A 13,742-nucleotide genomic window follows, 5' to 3' on the forward strand; every position below is an offset into this window, starting at 1 on the left:
TTGAGCAGACTACTCAACCTTCCTCGGCGGCTACCCGCAGCTCATCGGCTATCCGCGTCAAGTAGAACCGTCGAGTCTCCAGCGGCAATTGCTGGAAGCCTTTCGCTATGCGCATCGCGTCCTGCCTCCCCTTCTCGTACGCCGCCAGATCCCGGTTACCATAGACGTCCCGGCCCGTCGCGTAGCCGCTCTCCAGGTCCCGGAAGAAGACATTGACGGCAACGCTCAGGTCCGACGTCGGCTCCGACGTGTGAAGCCACAGCGGCGGCAAAAACAGCAAGTCTCCTGGCCCGAGCTCGGCCTCGTGCGGGCGAGTCGCCGCCAGATTCGGGGCCTCGAGCGACGCCAAGACATCGAGGCTCGAGCTTGATGCCCCGGGAGCAAATGAAAGATGTCCTACATCGCTTGGTGGGAAGAGAACCATTCGTTTGCGGCCCACAATTTGCGTATAGACATTGGCCATAACCTGGAGACTCAGTCAGCGGATACGCATTGCTGGTCACCAGCAGGGGAAGAGGTTCTTACGTCGTAGTGAAGCCACATATTCACCCTGCCTGACACTCGTAGGACGGAGCTGAACAAGTTGCGGCTGACGTAGTTCAGTTCAGGCGGGAGACAAAAGTCTTCTGCTAACCTTGGGAAATCCTCTTCGAGGTTGGCTGGCTGCTCCGACGGCTTCCTGTGGGACAATGATCGCAGATACAACCGGCCGCCGGCCTGCATCTTGGCCATGACCGCCTCGAACGAGTCCCTGACGTAACGAAAGTTTTTCGAGTTGAAGTCCATCTTCTCCGTGTCTCTGTGGCACTCGTGCACGATCACCTGCCCCGTTCGTCTACCTGTCAGCTCCAATCTCACGCCACAACAGCTTCGCACCAGTCTAACCTCTGTGTTGCCCCCGACTTGTTGTAGCAAATAGTCCGAGGTCCATTTCCGCAAGCAGTCTCCGAGACCAAGGCCTTCTATAATCACTGGTTTGCCATCGCCGAGAATCTCATCGAATCCTTTCTCGGCGCCGAGACGAATTCGAGGAACCGATGTGACTATTGTCTTTGCGGCCGGCTGCCCGGCGGGTCGGCTGCCACGACTCGCACAGTTGACAATCTTGCGAGACTCCAAAAACTTGACGTCAGCAATCTCGAGACTCGTGGACCGCACGCTGCTTGCTTGCCAGAGGCCGTCGTGGGCTGTTATGCTGTATACTCCAGTCTCCCAAAATGTGCCCATCGAGAAGCACGTCGCTCCACCGCCGATGATCACAAGGCGGTCCTCGCATGCAATGACAGAAGATCCAACCATGAAGGGCATACAAGCGGCGTCTTGGCAGCGGAGAGGGGCAGTTGTATAGGATCCATCATCTCTGATGCTGACGACGACAAGATCGCGACCTTGGACTGAAGGATCCTGTCCCATGCCGCCACATACTACGGTGCAGGAACCCAATTCGACGCATCTGGCACCAAAACGTGACAGGGGATCCCCGATTTGTCGGGAAAGCGTTGGTACTATTGACTTGAATTCGATGGTCCACTGCCATATTTAGTGCTCGTCCAAACCATGGATGGAATGCCGTTTCTTCCAACTTAATTGTGGATGGGTGCATACATACCTGGCTCTCAACTACACGGAGATTCCATGAGTATTTCTCAGTGACCACTCGGCCGTCTTGACTTATACCGCCCATCAGTAGACCGTGGAAGACCCCTTCCATGTTACCCAACTGAGGCGAGTTGCATAAAACGGCGCCAAAAGTAGGGCGAGGCTTAGCACCCTCGACCCGACATCGACGCCAACCTCGTTCAGGATCAAACACAAAACAGTCATCCGAGACTGTTGAACGAATCGTCTTGCCACCCATGATGAGAGCAAGCGAAGTGCCTCTCAAACGGACGGCGGAATGTCTGAAGAGCGGGATAGGAAGGTTCCACGTTAGCTCCCAATGACACTCGGGTCCTTTTCGGAAGAGCCAACAGTCCGAAAGGGGGCTTGCCGGAGATCCTCTGCCTCCCGCAAGCAGGACTCCGCATTCACCAAGATCCGTTGTCGTGGAGCACATACGAGGAGGAGGTCCAATAAGAGGTAGCTTTGGAAGGTCGTCGTGCCGCCCAAGCGAGTAGACGTCGGACGAGTCTGCCCTTCCGTTGCTTCCGAGCCCCATCATATGTATGGCGGATTGCCTTCCCATGGAACTGGAGACAGTCATGGCCTCTCCAAAACGGCGCCTAGGGGCATTTGTCTGGTGGCATTCCACCTCGAGGCTGACCTCGGCGGCATCCCGTCTGTTTTCCGAGGTCGGATTTGGCAGCGATTTCCCGTCTTGGTTGGCGGGCGAAGTCGAAGCGTGGACAAGTGCGTAGTGCCGTGCGAAGAGCATGAATTCCTCCCACTCGTCAAATGGCTCCACCTCGTCCAGAAAAGCCCTTTGGGCCTTGGTCAGGAAGTGGTCGCTCGACCAGACCTCCCACAAATCCCAGACTTCAACTTGCCGCCAACCTCTGTTCTGGAAACGAGCTCGTTGGCTTTCAGAAGTTGGATATTGGCCAACCGACCTTGGTGGCGCATTCAGTTTGTTCAGGTGGCTGAGCATCGTCGCTGCAAAGGGTTGATCCGCGCCTTGGGGGAGAAGATGCTCCAAAAGACAGAACTCGGCTGACTGGATCAGCTTAAGTATCAGACACAAGCGAAGGTAGAACTCACCCTGGCCAAGAGAGCTGGCCCACTGCACCAAGTCATCGGCGTAGCAAGTTTCCATGTACGTGATGGACACTTCGGCCACGAAGAGCATCTCGCAACCGGACAAGGGGAGAATGGTCTCAAGCGTCTGGTGGAGCTCGTCCAGATTCCGGAGGTCGCATCCTACCTGGCAATATCGCTCACTCTTGAGCAACACCCGGTCCTGGTCCAAGTCGTTGACTTGGAAGTCGTCGCCAAGCAGCTCTCGCAACTGCGGCGTCTGCAGCACAACAGCACGCTTCTTGAGGATGAGGTCCGGGAAGTCGATGTCGATGAAGAGCAGCCCGTCGCATGCGGAGGCATAGCGTGTGTTGCATTGCCAAGGCAGGACATCGCTGGCATGGGGTGAGTCCGGGGCCGGATGATGGGGAGAAGCCCACGAGCGCAAGGAGCAGATATCTCACCTGCCACATCCCAAGTTGATGATGACCCTCTTCTTGGTCAAAGAACGCGTGATGAAGTGGCGCAGGACAACATCAATGGCCCTGAGCCTGAGCCAGTAGCCGCGATTGATGAGCGGCGACCTCCGCTGGAACTTGGGCACAAAGTAGCGAAAGAAGTGCGGTTCGTTGGGAAAGTACAGGCGCTCGACACTGCGCTTGGAGACGATGCTGCTGTTGTTTGTCTGTGCGGAGGCTTAGTCGAAGGCCTCTCCCGTTGCGAGTCACAAACTCGGATAGACGTCTGAGGGTGCGGCATGTAGGCCCTGGCGACCACACCGGAGCAGCTCTGCAGCTCTCGACTGGAGTCGGCGTCTAGCGCGACGAGTATGAAGCTCTGGCTGGCCGCCGTCTTCTCCCACCGGCCGACGGACAGTGGATGTGCCGTGCTTCTCACCCATGGTAGCTTACCCCCATGACGATGTCGTCTAGAGTTTGGGCCCTGGCCGCCCGGTTCAAGGCCGTTGTCGGCAGCATTGTCGATGGCGCCCTCCGGCCGACGAGGTGATCTTCTCTTGTGTGGCGGATGAGAATAGTCGCCGAAGCCTGGAGCAAAAAAAGCAGTAAACGAGAAACCCCCCCCACCAGCTTAGCTCCTGTAGAGGTGGTGTGCCCATCGAGGAACCAGCAAAGGAATACCAGGTAGGTACTACCTACCGGTAGTAGGTACCTCACCCCAAGTGTGCACAGGTACCTGAATGCACTGCGCCATAGGCTTGCAAAGGCATGTACACTACACTTTACACCAGGCAACCGAATCCCCAAGCCTTTCCGGCTTCCCCAGCCCCTCCGCCTCTTGTCTTGGTCCTTGTCTTCGTCTGCCTCCTCCTCTTCTCCGCTCCTCTCAGCCTCTCCCTATCTTCTTCCACACTCCGCGACGGCATCTCGACCCTACCTCGGCCTCCCCTTCTCTCCTTCTACCCCAAGTCCAACTCGCTCGACCGCACTGGCTGGACGCCCCCTCGAGCAGCTCCCTGCCACGCTAGCATCCGCTTCCCTGTCCTGCTCCATCGTCGCCAGAGCTTCGCAAGTGACGACGCCAGCCGTCCGACGCAGCGCCCTGCATAGCTCACCGCAGCTTGTTTGGTGGCTTGTCGAGTCAAAGCTTTAGTCTCTCGGCGCTACATCCGCTCCCTCGCGAGCCTCCCCTGGCTCCTCCAGCTCCGCTGCGCTGGAGGACGTCGAAATGGCCAGCCCATCGCTGAACTTCATCACTTTCAACCAGGACCACAGCTGTCTCGCCGTTGGTGGGTGCCATCGCTTTCGCACTTACGTGCTTGTAACCTAGTCTTACAAAGGCTGCTTCTGATTCAAGTGTGGTCTCTGCAGGTACCTCCAAGGGCTTTCGCATCTACCATACGGAACCGTTCTCCCGAATCTTCAGCAGCGATGACGGAAACATCGCAATCATTGAGATGCTCTTTTCTACATCCCTCGTCGCTCTAATCCTCTCTCCGCGCCATTTGATCATTCAGAACACAAAGGTGTGTCTGCCCTCCCCTCTCCGCGACTCTTCCTCGCTCACCGGCCAATCCTTTTCCAGAGAGCATCTGTGATCTGTGAGCTTACCTTTCCTTCTGCCGTCCTCGCCGTGCGCTTGAACAGAAAGCGACTCGCCGTGGTCCTGGAGGAGGAGATCTACCTCTACGACATAAGCAACATGAGCCTTCTTTACACGATCCCCACGTCTCCGAACCCTACGGCCATATGTGCGCTGTCGCCTTCGTCCGAGAATTGCTTCATCGCCTACCCGTTGCCCAAACCTCGTGAGGATTCGGTATCCAAGCGGCCGTCCCACGCGCCTCCCCAGTCTACATACATTGCACCGACGTCGGGCGAGGTTCTTGTTTTCGACACGTTGACCCTCAAGGCCGTCAACGTTATCGAGGCGCATCGATCGCCCTTGTGCTGCATGTGCCTCAACAACGAAGGGACACTGCTCGCTACAGCCAGCGAGACGGGCACCATCATCCGAGTCTTTTCGGTCCCGCGAGGCCAGAAGCTGTATCAGTTCAGGCGCGGAACCTATCCGTCGACCATTTACAGCATGTCCTTCAACCTCAGCTCTACGCTGCTATGTGTTTCTTCCGCGTCGGACACGATCCATATATTTCGTCTCGGTGTGCCTCCGGGGCATACGACTCCGGCAGGAGCCCCTATAGAGCCACCCGGCTCGCCGAGACTGGACCGCTGGTCACGAGCGAGGAGCCATGACGATGCTGACTCTCCAGGCAATAGCTTGGCGGAGTCTCCGCGGAGTGATGCGGCGGAACATGGGATGAGCAGCAGCCCTGTTGGGCCCAACAAAGATGGCCATCGGAGACAGAGCGGCTCATTCAGCAACATGCTCCGGCGCTCTTCGCAGATGATGGGTCGGGGAGTCGCTGGCGTGGTGGGCTCGTACCTACCCCAGTCGGTGACAGAAATGTGGGAGCCCTTGAGAGACTTTGCGTACATCAAGATACCCAAATCTGCGACGTCAGGAGGTCCGGTTCGCTCGACAGGGGGGGCGCCCGCGGCTCCACTCCGCAGTGTTGTGGCTATGAGCAGCAGCAGCCCCCAGGTCATGGTGGTGACGAGCGATGGCGGCTTCTACGTCTACAACATCGACATGGAGAACGGCGGCGAGGGCTACCTGGTCAAACAGTTCACGTGAGTCAACAGTCGAGCGCAAACATGTGTGCTTTTCGGTCGCCTTGGCAGCTAACGAGAATCAGGGTCTTGGAAGGGGACGACCGGAACGACGCGTCTGCGTATGGGGGCTAAACGGCCGCTTTATCCGAGGATTGTTACGACTTTGGCAGCAGCATTGACGTGAATGTGTGACGTCTCTTTGCATGATTCCTAGAGCGAGCGTCTTGGACAACTTCACTATATTGCATCACAGGTTTCCCGCCCTCTCGTGCCTTTCCTTACATGTGTGTCCGCGGGTGCGGAACCTTGAAGAGCGTGGCAGTCGACCAGAGCGGTTGAGAGGCCACAACGTCTTTGCCATCATCTCTCATTGGGTTGTCGCGGTTGATCGGCTACCTTCGTCTCTTCGTTTCACTGCCTGCCTCGTTGGCACTTTGCTTGCGCATTGTCAGGTGTCACCCCCTGAGTCCGTGTATGGTCATTGCATGCAGCCAGTTGGCTGCTCAACCATGTATCGATGCCTTGTTTCTTTGACGGAGTCATGCACAATGGTGCCGACTTAGTTTTCTTCCATATACAAGTTGTTGCTATTTCGCACCTTGAATCATCGAGCTTCTGACCTCGCACGTTATTGTCGTACATTTCGCGTGTTGATAAACAAAAACGGTTCGCCGTCCACAATCTTTGAGATTTGAAATCGCCTTTCCCCAATGATGCGCCATGCAATAAACAATACTGGCATATCTTGTAATAGCACAAGCTGTGTGACTTCATCTGGTCATCATCTGGAATATGGACGGTTCATGAGCGCGATTTCACGAGCAATCTCTCCCCATTCCAGCTCTCTCTTCATCGATTTGTTTGGGTCCCCGTTTTGTTGGAGCCATTCTTCCCACCGCAGAAGCTCGTAAGCAAACCGCAAGTGCGGCTGGATGATGACGTTGAGGCGTCGAGCCCTGACAAAGCAATACGCGCGCGGAAAGGTCATGCTCAGGGCCCGCATGACTTCGACGATGCAGATCGTGGCGCTCCGAGAGACTCCCACTCGGCAGTGGACCAGCGTTGCTGTCCCCTTGCGTCTGCCCCGGTCTACGGATGGTAGTCTGGTTAGCAGGAGGCTGCCCGAAACGGCAGATATAACTCACCAATAAACTCGAGACACCGAGCAAACTCGTCCGTCAACGGGTCAATCCCATTGTCCTGTACCCCTTGCACCACGCACACATTATCTCGGCCCCAGGCGTCCATGGCGCCGTCCCTCCAAGCGGCTTCCTCTCCGACGCTAAGAAGCTGCTTGATACCAAGCTGCGTCAAGAGATCGGGGTTATTGGCGTGGCCTAGGTTCCCAAGATATAAGTAATCCAAGATTCTACTGGGAAGAGACCCGTCCAGGCCCGGAAGCCACCTCGGTTCACTCTTAATCATATTCGTTATGTCCAGTAAGGTTTGGCCGGCGCACAGCGGAGACTCGCGCAGGAGACGGGGCGCTATAGCAGTCAATAGAGCCACATCAGTCGGGTACGCAAAAAAGTTTCTGCGCTTGGATGTGTGGAGGTGAAGCCATGCATCTGGTACCGGACGGCCCGTGCTGTAGCTAAAGTAGGCTATCCCCAGCATGGTGGACTCTGTGTATCCATCAGCACAATGAATGAGTATCTTCCGAGGCTTACTCTGCACCGGTATTGCCTCCCGGTCAGAGAGCTCTCCCGAGTCTGTATCGTGTCGCCCAGTGGAGGCGTCACGCGGTTTCGGACAAGTCCCATGAGATAAGTGGTAAATCCAACGACAAGTTTCAAGAATGCCGTCGGCCTCGTCGTGCGACCAGGTTGGGGGTAATATGCTCCCGGACGAGGGGAAATCCAGGAACGACTGGGGGAGTGCCTCGTCCATGCTCTCGGCAATCAACTGCAAGACAGCTGGGTTCAGCCGACCAAAGTCACAACACTCGATCAAGACATCGAACTGCTGTTCTTCTGGACTCTGGGACTCGGGTGTTGGGCCCATAAAGACGTTGGGAGATATCTCGGAAGCCTTGGTCATGTCCCACATCTCCCTCCGTTCTTGGTGAACAAAGTCCAGGACCCTGCCGGTGAGACTGCCTTTGGTGTCAATGGATATGAGGTCAGGGTAGTTCTCTTCGAAGTCCCTGACAGTGCTCGTGCAAACAAATGTGTTATACTCCGGGAGAACCTGTCCCCGAGCCGCGTGAAGCTCTCGCCACTGGACCTGGGCCGCCGAGATGTCCCACGCTGCCTTGTGCACCTCGGTTGGGTCGTCGCCATAGACGACAATGTCCGATGTGAAGGCCATCTTGGCCGGCTGGATCTGGAAATTCCGAACGGAAAATCCATCCGTCGGGTCTGCCTCAATGAATCCAGCAGGGGGGGCTCGGCGCAGAAACTCGTCTGGCGCAACCGCGCCTTTCAAACGCCCCGTGCTGAGGTCGCCGTTGGCCTTGACGAGAGTGACGCCCCTGAGGCACGACGGGGTCCTCCTCGGAGAGCGGCGACGGCCCATGAAGAATGTCTGTTGCATTTGATTGTTGGGATGGAGGCCATGTAACCACGGGAAGACCAAGGAGGGCGGGGGAAGCGGTTGCCTGGCAGCGAAGTCCACAGCTCGGGCAACTTGATGCGCACCGATTTCGTATATAGAGAGATGGCCGGAATCAACACGCACGTGGCCGTCCGGAGGGTAGAGCAAGGAGCTTTGCTGGACCTCGTCGGAGCTCTGTGGGGAGGCGGGCGGCGTATCGAGGTCGCCAGCTTTGGGGGGTCCCGTGGGGCAGACAGGAACGTGTTTGTTGGGTATGGGAGCCGGACATTGAGGCGAGTGAGTGGCGGACGACGAGCCGACATCCTCGAGGGTGCGTGGCGAGGTGATGGACGAGGCGATGTCGGGAGTGGCGCTATGGGGAGGGAGAGGTCTCGACAAGGTGATGGTAGCCATGGCGGGCTACGGCTGCACTGGGTATGATGTAGGTCGAGTTCATGCGACGCAGAGAGAAAGGCAATTGACCGACAAGATTCAGGACAGGATATAGGAGAATGCTACGCTCGGGGAAGTCGTCGGAGGCAAGATACGACTGCACTGTCTCTGGGCCGTGGCGAGTTTGCAACTGCCGTGGGCAACGTCAGACCAAGATTCAAGTCGTTGACAGTGAATAAGAGGGAAAGTCGGGTTTGACGAGAGTGCAATGTAGTATGAATGGGAGTGACGCACGCGACTTTTGGTTCGAAGTCATGCCTGGACAGACACGACGAAGACCAGGACTCGAGAGGCAATCGACTTTGGATTATTATATGCCGGGAGAAGTGTCGGGTCGGGCCCCAGGCGGGAAGCTCCGAGGCTGGACAAGGTCGACCGGTCGTTGCCCCGGGGTGGGGTTCCGGTACGGCCTGGACGAGTGGAGACGAGATATGGCTCCCAATCGACAACCGGCCGGAGTTTGTTCGCGGCGGCAGACGATACGAGTCGAACAGGGCAAGCAAGCGTCGTTTGGCGATGGGCCGTGTGTGACTGTCATTAATTAATGGATGACGGGGCAATTGCAGGTAGAGGGAATCATAGGAGAGCAAGATCCGCGGAGAGGGATAAATTCTGGATGCGGATGCGGGAGGAAGAGGCAAATGAGATGGACGAGGGGAGGGACGGCAGGGGAGAAGAGGAGAGGAGAAGGGGCGGAGAAGAGGCGGGGAGAGCCACGGGCTGGTGGTTTTGTGGTTTGAGGTTGTGAGTGGGTGGTGTGGTGGTGGGTGGTGGGTGGTGGGTGGTGCAGCGCTGTGCAGCGTAGTGATGTGCGTGCCTATGGGTTTAGTACTACAGTACATCTGTACATGCAACGGGTCGGTACCCTGGCTCAGGTGAATTTGCCAATCAACCACTCGACACTCGAATGCCGGTGATAGTGCAGTACCAAGGCAGACGGCGCCCACCCGACATGAGGAACGTGTGTCTGCGCTGTTTAGTACCTACTAGCTAGCACGAGGGCTATAGGCTATAGGTCGGTGTGTGCCGAGCGTGCACGGAGCAGTGGTGCTGTGGCCACACCGCTGCCGAGAAAGGCGGTCTTGCCAAGCGTGCGGAGAGGTACCTAACTAAATAGGTAGGTATTACCTAGGTACCTTACTTTGGTGTGTGGGTAGATACCTAGGTTTAAGGTAGGTACCGTAAGGTATCTAAGTGCCTACATTCGACCGTGCAGTACCTCGATACATGCATGCCTGCGCCTACTTGCATTTTCGACCACACAGCCAAGGGTGGTGAGAACCAGGCCCAAGTACAGTGGGTGCACACGCACTGGTCAATCGATACATACGGCCCAGTGCAACACGCGTGGTGGTTGAAATTCGGCACCGGGGTTGGCGGACGAAGACGGATCGAGGTCGCAGCCAGCTAAGAGCGTCCAGTCCACTGCCAATTGCCAAGATGCGTGCCTTGGGCACCTGGGGCCAGCAGGCAGCTACAGTGGCACCAGCCCCGCAGAGGCGGACTGTGCAAACTTGTACACGTAAAAGGTACGGGTATATAGGTACCTACCTAGGTATCTACTGTACCTACAAAGTACCCAAGATAGCTTGCAAATATCCTTGAGCTGCAACTGCAGCACCATCAGCTACAGGCTCACTCTTCGATTCGCCAAGCGATTTACTCATCAAGCTCTCTGCTCTACTGTAAAGTCATAACTTGGGTGCATTCCACATTAAACCACCAACAGGTACCTCGACATTATGGACTGACAAGCCCACTTTTTGCTTCACCTGCCAGAGCCCCACTCCCCACCCTTCCATGGCAATTCTCATCACGTGACATCGCGCCGTGGCACCAAGTCTCGTCACGTCGCCCGTCACTCACGGCATGTTGCAGCGCTCGCCCATCACGCAAACTCCCGGCTCCCCAGGGCAATCTCAGCCCTGTGTAGGCCGCCAACATGAAGTTTGACATTGAGTAAGAAACCGCGTCAAGCATTACGGCTGCCTCTCCAGAACGGGCTAACCCTTAAAGCAGTGGCCTGCCGGTTTTATTCCCATACCCAAGGATATATCCCGGTATGTGCAGTCGCCCGTACATTCTACCGTCGTGCCTTTACTGACAAGCCGTGGCTTACAAGAGCAGTATGCGTGAGTACTTCAGGCACTTTGGCGTGGTCTTGAGCTGACTGGTCTTTCACCCACAAGCTACATGTGCGATCTCAAAAGTATTCTCAAAGCCCCTCTGCCTGATTCTTCTGCCCAGGCACTAACGCGTGCGGCGTCAAATCAGAAACTCTCGACGCTGGCGGGCACTGCGTCTTGGAGATGCCTTCCGGGACCGGAAAGACGGTGTCTCTGCTCTCTCTCATCGTCGCCTACCAACAGAACATGCCGGAGAGGCGAAAGCTCATCTATTGCTCACGTTCGCGCCGCCTATTCCCGCCCTATCTATCTCTATTGGCCCAGCTGACTCCCCTTCAGGAACAATGTCCGAGATCGAAAAGGCCCTTGTTGAGCTAGAATCGCTCATGAAGTACCGGGCAGAACAGCTTGGCTACGAAGAGGATTTTCGCGGCCTCGGACTGACCAGTCGAAAGAACCTGTGTCTCCATCCATCAGTCAAGCGTGAGAAGAGTGGCTCAATCGTCGACGCTCGTTGCAGGAGCTTGACGGCTGGTTTCGTCAAGGAGAAGAAAGACCGGGGTGAGAGTGTGGATGTCTGTGTCTACCACGATGTAGGGCAAACCCTCTCCCTCAGTCTGTTCATTGCTTTTGACGTGCGAGGCAGGGCGCTGACTCCCGCGCGCAGAACCTAGACCTTCTGGAGCCGCACAACTTGATTCCTAATGGAGTCTGGACATTCGATGGTATCCTTCGCTACGGCGAGGAGCACAAGCAGTGTCCATACTTTACGGCCCGGAGAATGGTAAGCGGATTGCAACGCTAGGGAAGACCGGGGCCTGACCTTGGTGCGCCAGATGCAATACTGCAACGTCGTCATCTTTTCGTACCACTACCTCTTGGATCCCAAGATTGCCGAGCGAGTCTCACAGGACTTTTCCAAGGACTGCATAGTAGTTTTTGACGAGGCGCACAACATCGACAATGTCTGCATCGAGGCTCTAAGCACAGACATCACCGAGGAGTCTCTGCGCAAGGCAACTCGAGGGGCACAGAACCTGGAGCGTAAAATCGCAGAAATGCGAGACACTGATCAAGAGCAGCTTCAGAACGAGTACCAAAAGCTCGTCCAAGGCCTTCGCGACGCCGAAGAAGCCCGGCAGGAAGACGCTTTCATGTCCAATCCCGGTCAGAAGAATCATCTCCCTTGCATCAGGACGAGGCTAACAAGCGCCGCAGCTCTACCCGAGGATCTACTCAAAGAAGCCGTTCCGGGAAACATCAGGCGGGCCGAGCACTTTGTTGCCTTTTTGAAGCGCTTCATCGAATATCTCAAGGTCAGGCTCCCTGGATGGGTCTCCATTGTCGAAACCCTCAAACTGAGTGATTGTAGACGCGCATGAAAGTTCGCCAAGTCATCTCGGAAACGCCTCCATCCTTTCTGGCTCATCTCAGAGAGCATACTTTCATCGAAAAGAAGCCTCTGAGATTCTGCGCAGAGCGCTTGACGTCTCTAGTGCGGACACTGGAGCTAACCAACATCGAGGATTACCAACCTCTGCAAGAGGTGGCCACGTTCGCCACACTGGTAGCAACCTATGAAAAGGGTTTCCTGCTCATCCTGGAACCGTACGAGTCAGACACGGCCGAGGTCCCCAACCCCATCTTTCACTTTACCTGTCTGGATGCCGCCATCGCGATTCGGCCAGTCTTCGAGAGGTTCTACTCTGTCATTATCACCTCGGGCACCATCTCCCCTCTCGAGATGTACCCCAAGATGCTCGACTTTTCAACCGTCATCCAAGAGTCCTACAGCATCACCCTGGCCCGAAGGTCATTCTTGCCTATGATAGTCACCCGCGGCAGTGACCAGGCCTCCATCTCCACCAGCTTCCAAGTCCGAAACGAGCCCAGCGTGGTTCGGAACTACGGCACGCTGCTGACGGAGTTTGCAAAGATCACACCCGACGGCTTGGTCGTGTTTTTCCCATCATATCTGTACATGGAGTCCATCATCAGCATGTGGCAGGGCATGGGGATTCTGGACGAGGTCTGGAAGTACAAGCTGATCTTGGTCGAGACACCCGACGCGCAAGAGACGTCCCTGGCCCTCGAGACGTACCGAACCGCCTGTTGCAATGGACGCGGAGCCATTCTGCTGTGCGTCGCCCGTGGAAAGGTCTCGGAGGGTATCGATTTCGACCATCAGTACGGTCGGACCGTGCTGTGCATCGGGGTCCCATTCCAGTACACCGAGTCGAGAATCCTCAAAGCAAGGCTCGAGTTCTTGCGGGAAACATACCGCATCAAGGAAAACGACTTTTTGTCTTTCGATGCTATGCGCCACGCCGCGCAATGTCTCGGTCGAGTATTGCGAGGCAAGGATGACTACGGGATCATGGTTCTTGCCGATCGCCGGTTCCAGAAGAAAAGAACTCAGCTGCCCAAATGGATCAACCAGGGACTGCTCGAGGCAGACGTCAATCTGAGCACTGACATGGCGGTCAGCAGTGCCAGGAGGTTTCTGAGGACTATGGCTCAGCCGTTTCGGGCCAAGGACCAGGAGGGTATCAGCACCTGGGGATACAAAGACCTCAAACAGCAACAGGACAAGATGGACATGGAGAAGAGGCGCGAGCAGGAAGAGGCCGCGCGCTATCCTACAGCGCAGGACCTTGCCGCCATCAACAGTTATGAATACGATGACGAGGAGCTGGATAGGGACATGATGGACCTGGATGGCTTCTAGTCCCGGAACCATCAGCGACTATAGATGGTCGGTGACTTTGTCCTTGGAAAAAAGCATAGCAAGCCTGACGGGCTCTTTCGTTAGACACCGCAA

The 13,742-nt window shown here is 56.2% G+C and overlaps 4 protein-coding genes across 4 annotated transcripts; 2 read left to right on the plus strand and 2 right to left on the minus strand.

The window, feature by feature from the left end:
- Window positions 1-13: 13 nt before the first annotated feature.
- On the minus strand, window positions 14-3,650 carry HRG_00970 (cupin-like domain-containing protein; the record flags this gene model as incomplete). The annotated part of the gene is made up of 10 exons (XM_044859441.1): window positions 14-466; window positions 526-822; window positions 886-1,104; window positions 1,168-1,530; window positions 1,610-1,620; window positions 2,059-2,495; window positions 2,550-2,649; window positions 2,698-3,068; window positions 3,138-3,358; window positions 3,585-3,650. The coding sequence occupies 10 exons, from the start codon at window positions 3,648-3,650 to the stop codon at window positions 14-16; spliced, it is 2,538 nt and encodes an 845-aa protein (XP_044725841.1).
- A 709-nt stretch (window positions 3,651-4,359) lies between these two features.
- On the plus strand, window positions 4,360-5,939 carry HRG_00971 (uncharacterized protein; the record flags this gene model as incomplete). The annotated part of the gene is made up of 6 exons (XM_044859442.1): window positions 4,360-4,420; window positions 4,503-4,657; window positions 4,717-5,293; window positions 5,375-5,651; window positions 5,706-5,825; window positions 5,891-5,939. 6 exons carry the CDS (start codon window positions 4,360-4,362, stop codon window positions 5,937-5,939), a joined length of 1,239 nt encoding a protein of 412 aa, XP_044725842.1.
- A 649-nt stretch (window positions 5,940-6,588) lies between these two features.
- Window positions 6,589-8,756, minus strand: HRG_00972 (dual specificity phosphatase, catalytic domain-containing protein; the record flags this gene model as incomplete). The annotated part of the gene is made up of 4 exons (XM_044859443.1): window positions 6,589-6,896; window positions 6,953-7,432; window positions 7,478-8,333; window positions 8,487-8,756. The coding sequence occupies 4 exons, from the start codon at window positions 8,754-8,756 to the stop codon at window positions 6,589-6,591; spliced, it is 1,914 nt and encodes a 637-aa protein (XP_044725843.1).
- A 1,981-nt stretch (window positions 8,757-10,737) lies between these two features.
- HRG_00973 (Helical and beta-bridge domain-containing protein) lies at window positions 10,738-13,649 on the plus strand (the record flags this gene model as incomplete). The annotated part of the gene is made up of 10 exons (XM_044859444.1): window positions 10,738-10,754; window positions 10,815-10,855; window positions 10,918-10,927; window positions 10,985-11,004; window positions 11,070-11,201; window positions 11,261-11,514; window positions 11,589-11,705; window positions 11,758-12,088; window positions 12,140-12,237; window positions 12,294-13,649. The coding sequence occupies 10 exons, from the start codon at window positions 10,738-10,740 to the stop codon at window positions 13,647-13,649; spliced, it is 2,376 nt and encodes a 791-aa protein (XP_044725844.1).
- Window positions 13,650-13,742: the final 93 nt, after the last annotated feature.

Source organism: Hirsutella rhossiliensis (assembly GCF_020360975.1).
Source record: "Hirsutella rhossiliensis strain HR02 chromosome Unknown scaffold00001, whole genome shotgun sequence".
Classification (NCBI taxonomy): Eukaryota; Fungi; Ascomycota; class Sordariomycetes; order Hypocreales; family Ophiocordycipitaceae; genus Hirsutella; species Hirsutella rhossiliensis.